The sequence below is a fragment of the Haplochromis burtoni genome, unplaced genomic scaffold (genome assembly GCF_018398535.1).
Source record: "Haplochromis burtoni strain Fernald_Lab_line unplaced genomic scaffold, NCSU_Asbu1 Contig_367, whole genome shotgun sequence".
Taxonomy (NCBI): Eukaryota; Metazoa; Chordata; class Actinopteri; order Cichliformes; family Cichlidae; genus Haplochromis; species Haplochromis burtoni.
In genome coordinates this window covers 388,057-400,325 of record NW_024582728.1, presented here as the reverse complement: position 1 = coordinate 400,325, position 12,269 = coordinate 388,057, and the positions used below count along the sequence as shown (strand labels likewise).

Sequence of the window (12,269 nt, the reverse complement as noted above, 5' to 3'; positions counted from 1 at the left end):
CCTTGTCAGGGGCTGTAGGAATACTACAGATGCAGTATTCTCTTTGAGGGTGTTGAGAGAGGAAATGCAGAGAAGAACAAAATGAGTTACACTGTGTCCTTGTCTAGAGAAGGCATATGATAGGCTGCCAAGAGAGGAACTGAGAAAGTCGGGAGGTGTAGAGAAGTATTTGAGGATGATACAGGGGATGTACAAGGACAGTGAGGTGCGTGGTGCAGGTCAATGTGAAGAATACATCAGGGATCAGCTCTGAGCTTCTTTCTGGTTGCAATAGTGATGACAGATGAGCTTAGGCAGCAGTGTCCAAGAGCCTGGAGGGAAAGGAATGAAAGCTAGTGTGTGTGTGTGTCTGTGTGTGTGTGTGTGTGTGTGGGGGGGGGGTAGAAATGCAGAGTTGAGGCAGTGAACGTAGATCAGTCTTACGTACCTGGGCTTAAGCATCCAAACCAAGAGAAGTGAAGAAGAAAGGGCAGGTAGGTTGAAGTGGGTGGAGATGAGTGTCAGGCATGAAATGGAAGGTTTGCAAGATGATACTGAGACCTGCTGTGATTGGTGGTTTGGAAACGGTGGACCTGGAAGTGGCAGAATTGAAGATGCTAAAATTTTCACTGTGACAAAGACGGTCAGGAAAGAAGGAAAAGCTAATATTTCTATTCAGACTCTTTCGTTTGTCCTGTTTGTGGTTTCTTTTCCTCTGTTCTCTGCTCTGCTACAGGTCTCTTCCCATTAAATGGTAGTTCTTCCTCCCCACTCTTCCCATTGTTTTAATCTGATTTTATGGGTTCCTTCTTTTTATAGTGTCTTTCCTGTACAGTTTCCCCCTATATCACCCTCAAGATGACAGTTGTTGTGAACTGTCCCCGTTTACATACAACTGATTTGAATTGTACTGAACTGAATGAGATCAAATGCCTCCCGTGATTCCAGAGTAGAATTGTTGTTCCCAAGCTGCAGCCTCGAACGTTTCTTGACAGTACAGTTAACAGAGACAGGGTCTCTTCTGTGGCTCCTCACTGAGTCCTCAACACCTTGTTCCTTTGACTTTCACAGGTCCACACAGCATGCAGAGTGATGCATGTGGCACAATAATAATAATTTCATTTAAAATGTGGACAGTGTAAGATGGAAGCAGATCATCTGCTGAGGCAACTCCATAGATGATGTGGGCTCCAGTGTTTTTAGAGCTTAAACCGTACAAAGAAAGCTAAGCTTCACTTTAAACACTAATTTCACTGTAAAGCAAATATTTTCGCCCAGTAACAATCATTTGGAGCACACCTGAACACGCTTGTCTAACTGAAGACCAACTGAACTTTTTGGTGAACTGAACTGCTTGGTACAATTCAAGACTTATGGCACATTAATTACCTTCATTAATAACTCAGTCAGACCCTGGAAGTGTGGAATATATAAGGGTGATGGGCTGTTCCCACTGCTGTTCTGCATACACCTCAATCCCCTAAGCTGACACATCACTGAAAGTGGTTCACGAGTGGAGTGATCCTGAGCCAGGATGGATGACGTCAGGTTGTATGTTAAGGGTGAGCGAAACATCGACTCATCTGCAGCAATGACCTCAGGATGTAATTGACAGGAGAAGTGTGGCCAAATGGCTGCAACAAGAGGGAAGGTGATCTGGACTGAAGGACGCAGAATTGCAGACATACAGGACAGCTACAAGCACCTGGGTATCCCAGAGGACAACAGGAACACCATGAAGATGCAGGAAGGTAAGCCACAGCCACATACCTCCAGAAGGAAAGACAAAACCATTCAAGTTTCTTTGTGAAAACAGGGGCTACTCGATTCTATAGTCAACTTAAATGATGCAGAAATACAGGAGGTCAAATTCTTTTTATTTACAAAATTTGTATTTGTCATATTTGACTTTAAAAGATGGTTAAGAAGTTGACACTAAATAGTCATTGATATAGCCAAGCTGTTTAAACATGCATCCATCTTCTTCTGGGTCGCGGGGGCAGCAGCCTAAGCAGAGAAGCCCAGACCGCCCTCTCCCCAGCCACATCCTCCAGGTTGTTCGTAGGAGCACCAAGGCGTTCCCAGGCCAGCCGAGAGGTATAATCTCTCCAGCGTGTCCTGGGTCTGTCCTGGGATTCCTGCCGGTGGGACATGCCCAGAACACCTCACCCAGGAGGCGCCCAGGAGGCATCCTTGTCAGATGCCCGAACCACCTCAGCTGGCTCCTTTCGATGTGGAGCAGCAGCTGCTCTAACCCGGATCTCCGGCGTCCCTGCCCTATCTCTAAGGGAGAGGCCAGCCACCCTTGGAGGAAGCTCATTTCTGTCGTTTTTATCCGCGATCTCGTTCTTTTGGTCACTACCCACAGCTCGTGACTATAGGTGATGGTAGGAACATAGCTCGGTGAAGTTTTTCTTATTATATAACAGTTTTGACTGAAGCATCATCATTTACTGTCACTATGAGATAAACTGAAATATACATACACAAACATACACAACCCAGACTGATGACTGTGACTTTGTTTAGTCCACAGGTGGAGGAACTCCAGGGCTCAAGGGCCGGTGTCCTACAGGTTTTAGTCCTTTATCCAGCATAACTGATTGAAATGGCTAAATTATGTCCTCGGCATGTCTTGAAGTTCTCCAGAGGCCGGGAACTGAACAAATCATTTGATTCAGGTCTGCTGACCCAGGGTGTGATCCAAAACCTGCAGGCCCTTGAGGCCTGGAGTTCCTCACTCCTGGTTTAATGGAAATGCTCTCTGCTGGCAGGGACCACAGTGGCCAGCAGAGGGAGTAACCCGACCAACGTAGCGTTCGAGCACGCGCACACTACACACATACACGCTCCTGTGCAGCTCCGCCCCCGACGAGCGTGAGCCATCCAATGAAAGAGGAGTTCATCTATGCGTTGCCTTTCTCTGCTCACACAACACACACACACTCGCACACAAGCACAGCCAGCCTCGGCACACAGACGCTGTACGAGCCTCACCGTGTGAACACTAACCATGGCTGAAGGAGGAGAAGGCGAGGATGAAATCCAGTTCTTGCGTACTGTAAGTGTCTCTCTGCTGCTTCTGGAGCAAAATACCGGCGCTGCAGTGAGAGTTCACTGCGTCTTTCTGCTCGGCTCTGTGAGTGTGCGTGCGTGCGTGTTGTGATGTGGGCTGGGAGTTTACCGCATTAAGGGATGACAGCTCCTCCACATTGAAGTCCCTGGTCAGGGAGTCCGCATCATGCTGACAGGAGATCAGGGGGTGGAGGAGGCGTGAAAACGCACTAACAGAAAGACAGGACAAGCAGATGAGAGGTGGAGAACGGTGTGTGGTGCTGCTGTCGTTGTTCATAAAAAGGAGCTGAGCAGCTTGCAGTCTGCGCGGCGGCGCTGGTGTTGTGTATTGGGTGGATGCGGGGCGCAGTGCGGTGCAGACTGGCAGCATGAAGCCTGCAACATCTGCTGCACTTCATTCCAGCAGGACTGGACGTCCCTCTTTGGAAGGCTCATGCGGTGAAATCAGTCAGTCATCCGGAGGTCTACGTGAGAGGAGGTGTTGCTTTACAAAAAGTTGCACGTGAATGATCGCGTGAGCTCAGAGTATTTTCTTTCTTGATGAAGGGAACAGATGGTCTGATATACCTGCACACAACATCTTAATTAATATGCATTCGTGTTAATGTGCAGTTTTAGTCTGCGTGCAGCATTTCTGGCCTGGACTGAGATTATTCCAGCGTTAGCAGATCTGTTTTGCTTGTTTTGGGAATTGTCGCTGACATAATGTTGCCATCATATTGCTGATGACTGCAGTAGTACTAAGATGCAATGAGCTGATACTGGAAAACCTTTGGAACAGGTTGAAGTTTTTGGTAGGAAAATGTGAATAGATGGGCAGTCGCTGTCTGTCCTGTATCCAGTGGAGCTTGATTTTCTAGGCTAAAAATGTTCATATGCTCTGTCAGTCAGATTAATGTGTATTATATGAATAGAGTCAGACCCAAGGTTCAAAGCCAAAAGCTTTTAAGTGCAGTGTGTGCGCTTCCTCTGGATATTCTGACAATCAAAAGACAACATGTTAGATTAACTCTAGAGCCATTGAAAAACGCCTCCAACCAATACAGCATTTTTAAGCCTCTGCTTGGGGCGGGGGACTTTTGTTGTTCTTTATTTCATCAGTCAGATGTAACAGAATCCCAGAAAAGCGCCACAGACGAGGTGGCACACAAAACATAAATGTTGGCTGCTGCTCACGGGTGACAGTGTGATGGTCAAAAGACTGAATATTAAGGAATCAGAGGTTCATCGTGTTTTAGAATGAGCTGCAAACGGCAGACTGTTACAGGATTACTTCAGTAGTTTAGCCTTTTTAGTCTCTTCTTCCATGACAGTTTTTGAAGCTCATTTAGGGTATTTTGATGAGCTATTACTGGATGTCACATTTGTGCCATTAAAACTCAGAAAGTAATAACACAGGCATTAACATAGCTGACTGGAATATCATTTCACTCCTCCGCCGTAAAAGGCCGATGGGATATTGTTGTCACCCTGCTGGGCGACATAGACAGTTTGTGAATAACTTGCAGGATTATGAAATTCATGCCATAGGTGCATCTGCTAAAAGGCTCAGACAAGTTCAAATGTCAAACCCGTCAGGTCACCGAGGTCAACTTTTCTCTAAATCACAGATTTTTACATTTCTACCATACGTGCATCTAGTAGGAGGCTGATGGGGGGAGGCTTGTGATAGACACTGGTTCATATTTTTTTCTTTATCAGAGCCAGTGTTTAACAGTCACTCAGCATCACATTGCACTAAAATAAGTACTAAGTACTACTCATTGTGATATATCAAACTCATAATGGTAAAATATTGTAGAAAATCTTCTCAACAGTGAAATATTATGTCTGATTGTTATTTTTATTATTGTTTTTCTTTCAAAAACCAACACAAGTGTTTTTATAGAAGCTGATAGTCAGTCAGCAAGATGGCAGCAGCAGAGTCACATGACAAGTCAAACGATCTTTGGTTTTCATGTATTTTTACTTGAAAACTATCAGTTTTATTCCTAATTTAATTCCTTCAAAATCAACAGGATTAGATTAAAAATAAATAAAGACGAGTCTTTGCATTTATATTGACAATTACAGCTGGACTGAACTGGCATACGGTCTTCACACTTCAGCATTCAAACGGAAACATTTCAACATGTCACATCTGGTCACGAACCACTCTGTAATATTTTACATTTTTGTTATTATTATCATTAAAATATAATGTTAAACATTATATAATACCAGTGTTACTATTAAATAATAATATTGAAGAGTATCATATGTTGTAGCTCACATGCGAGGGCAGTGTTTTCTGCCACATCCATCTGATATAGGATTTGAATATTAGATTTGAAAATGATTCCTACACAAATATAACATGTTTGTAATAAAAATACCAAATTTCTTGTTTAGACGTATCCAGACTGGGTGTTTTATTCGACCGTCTGTTTAGTCAAGTCTAAATTGCGCTGCCAGTGGTTCTAATTTTAAGAAAGCTTATATCTTAGCAGGTTCTGTGGAAATTGTAGGGAAAGTTGCACATTTTACTTCAAGTTTATTATCATCATGATTGGAGTGGGTGCTTGTGTTTCAACCACTAAGGTGAAGGTGATCTGTTATAGTGTCCTGTGGGCATTTCCCTCAGAATGCTGCTTTCAGCACCCAGACACGTAGCAGGAAATTAAAAGCAAAAGCAGAGTTGGAGGTGGAGACTCCTGGTCACTACACAGACAAGCTTCCACCAGTCGCCATCTCAGCATGTGGTAGCCTGTGAGCCATGGCTGCAGCAGGAGGCACTGCTTTCATGCCAAAGCTCGTCATTTAATGTAATTCCTGAACATACTGACTGAAGAGAAATTCATGAGTCCATAATGTGAGCTTTGTTATAATGAGTTCATTTGTTTTATGTGTACTTTTATGTTTTTATTTATGTTTGAAGTAGTACTCTTACAAAGTGTGCAGTGTCAGGCTTATATTAGAGTGCCTGAGGAGGTTTATGGGATAATTAAATATTATTATCAGTAATAACATGTAAAAAATAGTCCCGTGGTTAGATTTATTTATTTGTTTGTTTATTTGTAGCTCTTAGATAAATGATGTCAAATGTGGCTGCTGTTGTGGTGTAGAATTAAATGTACATTGCCCTCTCACATCATCTATAATTGACTGAGACAGGACTCTTCCAGACACTAAACCAAGGCACAATGTACATTTCAATTCCTTTAATTTTAAATATGTTTATATTGTCTATCCTGTAAAATAGTCAGATATCTATTCATATTAATGTACAGAATTCACCTGCTTGCTGCTACTACTGCACATTCACCCAGTGTATATACTATATGTCTGTATATATATATATATATATATATAATGTTCTTCCTCTACACCCCCCCCCAATTTTTGCACATGTCGAGGAGCGTGTCAGGCTACATTTCACTGTGTGTTATACTTGTATAACTATGCATGTGACAAATAATAAAGAACCTTGAACCTGAACCTTGAGTTTAGCTGTTTGCAGGGTATGTTATCATATGATTGCTTATATAAACTTTGCACTTCGGCTCAAAGGCACAGCACACGCCTGCATTCTTTTTTAGCTCAAACTTTATGACTGGATGTCCTGACTCTCATCTTGGCTGCTTTGATGCTTATTTAAGGATTTTGACATGTTTGCTGTACAATGCTTGCACAAAGACAGCGTTTTGTATCTAGCCTAGCCTTTTTTCTACATCACCCCTGGATTTGCTGAAAAATTACTGTTTGCTCCTCTTGATAATGTTTCATCCTACTGCCTCTACGCCTTTACTGTTTCCTGTGACTAGGACACTCAAAACAGCAAAGCAGCTTTCTTTCAGGTACGCATGACTTAATAACGGCTTGTAAATTTACATGCAGGCCTTTTGTTTCCCTCTGCCCCTACGTCTCATCTTCTTCCTCCTGCTCCATTCCTACCTTTCATGTTCCTCTGCATCCCTCCCTCTAATCCTGCAGCACTCCTGCTAAGTGCACTTTATATGCAGATCAATACATGGTTTCTGGTGACTGATGATGTGTCAGCACAAACCAAACAGCATGGCAGCAACTATGTGTTTGTGTTCATTTAATCCCCGTTACAGGGAAATGTTTGTTTGCAGAGAGTAAATGAAGCCAGAGCACAAAATTCCAAAGGAGATCTGGTACAGGTCAATTTAAATAAAGATATCCACTGTGTTGATGTAAAAAGAAGCAGCAGTAGGTAAAAGCTAGTATTTTAGGTTGCTCTCTACTCCAGTGTAATGGTTAACACCTAAAAGATCCCTGGTTCAAGACCAAGAGGAGACAGTGTAACCAAGAGGAGACAGTGTAACCAAGAGGAGACAGTGTAACCAAGAGGAGACAGTGTAACCAAGAGGAGACAGTGTAACCAAGAGGAGACATGTGTTACCAAGAGGAGACAGTGTTACCAAGAGGAGACAGTGTAACCAAGAGGAGACAGTGTAACCAAGAGGAGACAGTGTCACATACCAAGAGGAGACAGTGTTACCAAGAGGAGACAGTGTAACCAAGAGGAGACAGTGTAACCAAGAGGAGACAGTGTAACCAAGAGGAGACAGTGTAACCAAGAGGAGACAGTGTTACCAAGAGGAGACAGTGTAACCAAGAGGAGACAGTGTACCAAGAGGAGACAGTGTAACCGGAGGACCAAGAGGAGACAGTGTAACCAAGAGGAGACAGTGTTACCAATTTCTCTGTGATTGTGTTTCTCACTTTGTCTGTTTGTTTTTTTCTTGAATTTTTTAGATGAACTTCTAGTTGACAGTTAATTTGTAGGGGCTGGGAAAAAAGCAATTAATTGAGGAGTGTTGTTGAAGGACTCACAATTTTAAGTAAACCTCTGGAGGCAGTCCAGTGATATCAGGTCAGAACTGTTTGTTGATCAGCACATGAAATTAGAGATGGGGAAGCAAAAACTGAGAAGATTAAGTTGGAGCATGAAAGTCTGAGGGTTGAAGCAGCATTAAGAGGGAGAAAGTAAAAGTGGAACAGTTAATACTGGAACTGATGAACGAGTGGAAGCCAGCTACTTGCATTTTAATGAGGAGAAGGTGAAGATGGCTTATCTGGTTGCAGTTGAGACAACGACGACACCTGTTTGGGACTAGCTGGTTCCACTTAACTGGGATTAAGGAGCGACACTGGAAAAGTAAATCAGCTTCTTAAGGATGAATTCACTGTCCCATTACATTTTCTCACTTTAAAGAGTTTATAAAAACTGCATGAAAGATGCAAATGGCAAGTAACCATTATGTTCCTGCTTTAGGTCAAAATTAGCAAAATTCAACTCTAAGTGTGTTTTTTGTTTGTTTAGTTTTTCCCCACCCTTTTCCGACTGAGGACCATGGACTCAGACCTGGAAGTGCAGATCCTCTTTCCCACTGCTTCACATTCAGCCGCTCCAACGCGAGTTGCAGATCACTACCTCATGAAGCCAGCAGAACCACATGACCTGCAAAAAGGAGGGATGAGATTCTGAGGTCACCAAAGCAAAAGCCTCCCACCATCTGGCTATGCCTATGTCCAGAATCTGTGACAGAGGGCAGCCCTGATGGACTGTGTTCACTATGGATGAAGTCCAGTAACAGAACACACCTTAATTTCAGATCGGGCAGGCCGTTCCTCCCATTCACGCCTCTCCAGGTCTTGCTGTCATTGCCTACATGAGCATTAAAGTCTCTTAGTAGGAAAATGGATTCGCTACATGTAGCACCCTTGAGCACCCTCCACCACTGACTCCAAGAAGACTGGTTCCCGAGCCCAAGCTAGTTCAGGTTCTTTCCCTTTCAGAGAGGTGATATTCCATGTCCCAAAAGCCACCCTCGATAGTCGGAAATCAGTCTGCCAGGGCAGGTTTTTCGGACTGCGCCTGGGCACCAGTCGCTCTTTGTGGATGGGGCCGTGGTAACGCAGTCTTGTGCGGGGTACACAGGTCCCTTGCTCTTTTGACAGTTATAGGGGTCCTTTGAATTGCTCTTTGTCTGGTCCCTCACCCAGGACCAGACAAAGAGCCATGTGTGTGTGTAATACACCTTTTTCCTTGGGGAATCCTACCACATTGCAAAGCAACCCCCCTCAAATAACATATCCCTGCACCATGTTAAAGTAGAAATTCACAGAAGGGACTTTTGAATCAGTTTGATACAAATAACCTGCCATTTTAAGTAACACATATGTTATTTGTAATCGATGCCACACAAGAACATTTATTTATGTATTTATTTATTTTTTTTTACCTTTTATTGTTTATTTTATTTTATTTTATTTTCACTTGCTAAATACGGGACAGATTGATTGGGGAAAAGAAAGAGGGAAAGAAAAACAGTGGGGAAGAGGGACGGGGATAAAGGGCAAAAACCAACAAAATAAGCAGACAAAAAATACATCTATCAATCACCTGGATCACCTGTTGAGAAAGAAAAAAGAGAAAAAAGCAGCAGAAGAAAATTGTGCAGCACGTAAGATCGACAGCGCACAGTGTGCTTTGAGGTAGGAGCCAAAAAGGGTGTAGTTTGTGTGTGTGAGCACCCGTGTGTACACCTGTGAGCATGGACGCGCTTGTTTTTAAAAGAACATTTTCTGACCTGAAGAGCAGTGTCAGTGTTACTCACAAAGGAATGAAGTGAATGAATCTATTGTTCAAACCTCTGTGCAGTTCTGTGGATGAATGTACACAGTGATGACCCCATCACAGGTGGCAGATGTCACAAATGGTAATCTCTAACAAAGTTAACAAAATGTCAGTTCTAGGTGGCTGATGGCTACAACGGATGTCCAGAGTATAATGCTAGCATCACACATGCAACAATAGGAGATATGTTAGGATGAAATGCATTTAACATTTCCTTTCTGGTTGTATAACAGCATCATTGCTTCTTGTTTTGCTCACTAACAGACATGGTGACTAGAGTTCCCTGTGAGAGGAAACAAACATGTTTGTCATAGCACGTTCTCATCTTCAGCTGTTTGCTTTCATGGACTCAGGTTACTGCTGAAAGTGAATAATATCATTTCACAAGTACCTGTAACCACAGTGGGGGTGAAATTAGCAGAAAGAGGTGTAGCCTACTGTAAGAGGATTTGAGCGTAAGGAATGGCACAAAGAGTGTAGACTGTTTTTAGGAGCAGTGATGCTGAGCTTATTTGTGTTAGCATAAAACTCAATGTACCCATTATGCCATCTAAGCACCATCCTAAATTCATCAAGGGAGCTTAGTTCCCCATGTAAGGACATGCTGACCGCCCTGTGGAGCAAAACAGTTTTTAAACACACGCTGCTGACCCACTATACACTTTATAACACAGATGGAAGTTAAGAACACAGCTTCTAAAACAAGTAGTATGACGCAAGAAGAAGAGTGCAGATCCGTGACTATCTATGACAGGTACAGTGTCAAATCAGTGCATCACCCTATCAGTGTATGGGTTTTTTTCCTTTTTCTCCTTAATCTTGAAACTTTCTTTGAATTTTCCAATTGCTGTCACTTCAAGGAGCATGCACATAAAATTCCCAACTAAACACGCTGTGCTAAATAAGCATGTCACAATGCTAGTAATGTGGTCATTGGTAGCAGGATCAGATTTGTTCTATTTAGTGAAATAAATAAACTAATCCTTGTTTGAAAACAAACAAAACAAACAAAGTTGATGCATTTTTGTTTGTTACTGAAATTGTTCTCCTTGCACAGACAAACAAAAGTAATGTCATATTAAAAAGCAACCTTCTTCAAGTGTAGATTTTATGTAACAAGAGCTCAAATAAACCTGTCCTCAGCAGGTCTTAAAATTAAACTCACGATGAGACCCTGTTGTCATTTATTTAACAAAACTTAGGCCAAAATGTTGACACAGTGTGTGAAACATTAAGTACACCCCTACTGCTTCCATCAGAATTAAAAGAAAGAGAAGCATCCAGGTGTTGACAATCAAATGCAATTGATTAATTGATCATCACCATTTGTGACCATCTCTATAACAGCAGAGGTGAAAGCAAAAACAAGACATCAGCAATTGTTGATGGGCTTTATGACCCTTCCCATCAGTCTGGGTTATAAATCCTTTTTTAAACAATTTAAAGTCTATCAATCTACTCTCAGTGTGTACTGTCCTAGGAGTGGACACCACAGGAAATTCACTCCAAATGTCAGCGTCTACAGGCCTGAGTTAGCATTGTATAAGATTAAAAGTTTATGACAGTACAATTAGAAAAAGACTGAGCAAATATGGCTTTTATGGAACGTGGATAGCAGAAAGCCTCTCTGAAAAAATACACGACAGCACGGCTCAGGTTTGCAAAGGTGTTAGCAAACCACAATACTTCTGAAACTGTGTCTTTTGGCCAAACGAGATACTAAAGAGGAGCTCTTTGATCATGATGTGCATCATGATGCATATCAGCACAAACCCCTCATACTTCAATTGAACTCAATTCAGGTTTTTTTTACATTGTGCCAAAAATTATAACAGTTGCTTAAAGGCAACCCAACAATCATGTGACCCCCTATGAGCAAGCACCTTGGTGACAGTGGGAAGGAAAAACTCCCTTTTAACAGGAAGAAACCTCCAGCAGAACCTGGCTCAGGGAGGGGCGGGGCCATCTGCTGTGAATATTTGGGGTGAGAGAAGGAAGACAGGATAAAGACATGCTGTGGAAGAGAGACAGAGCCATTAATCATTAAATGTAGTGTTGCATAAACACAGTGAGTGGGGAAATAAACGGTGAGTGAAGAAGAAACACTTGGAGCATCATGGGAATCCCCGAGCAACCTAGACCTACTGCAGCATAACTAAGGGAGGAAAAGTCTAATCTTAAAAGTAAAGGGTGGCTGTCTCCTGAATCCAAACTGGGGGCTAGTTTCACAGCTGAAGGCTCTGCCTCCCATTCTGCTTTTAAATACTCTATTTAAAAGCTGTTTTGCTGCCATATTTGTGATTAGTCAAATGCTACCAATGCCACCCTTTCATGTGAGCACGTGGAAGAAAGCTTCAGTGAATTGACAGTCAGCTTCATGTGATCGCTTAACTTGATTGGCAATGTTTGGGTAAGTGAATCCATTTAATGGAAAGATACCCTGGGTATGTTGAACTCTTTCGTAGGACAGGACCCTGGGCACCTTGCAGTCATAGAGTCGACTGTGAACTCTCTGTTTGCCAAAGTATTCTAGAGTCAAATGTGAGGCCATCTGTCTGACAGCTAAAGC

The 12,269-nt window shown here is 42.6% G+C and overlaps 1 protein-coding gene across 1 annotated transcript in view; it reads left to right on the top strand.

Annotated features, from left to right (window-relative positions):
* Positions 1 to 2,859: 2,859 nt before the first annotated feature.
* ryr2a (ryanodine receptor 2a (cardiac)) overlaps positions 2,860 to 12,269 on the top strand; it is a gene marked incomplete in the record, with an annotated part of 281,993 nt that continues 272,583 nt past the window's right edge. Inside the window, 1 exon segment of the mRNA XM_014340412.2 lies at positions 2,860 to 3,040. Coding sequence (XP_014195898.1) covers positions 2,993 to 3,040 — 48 coding nt within the window.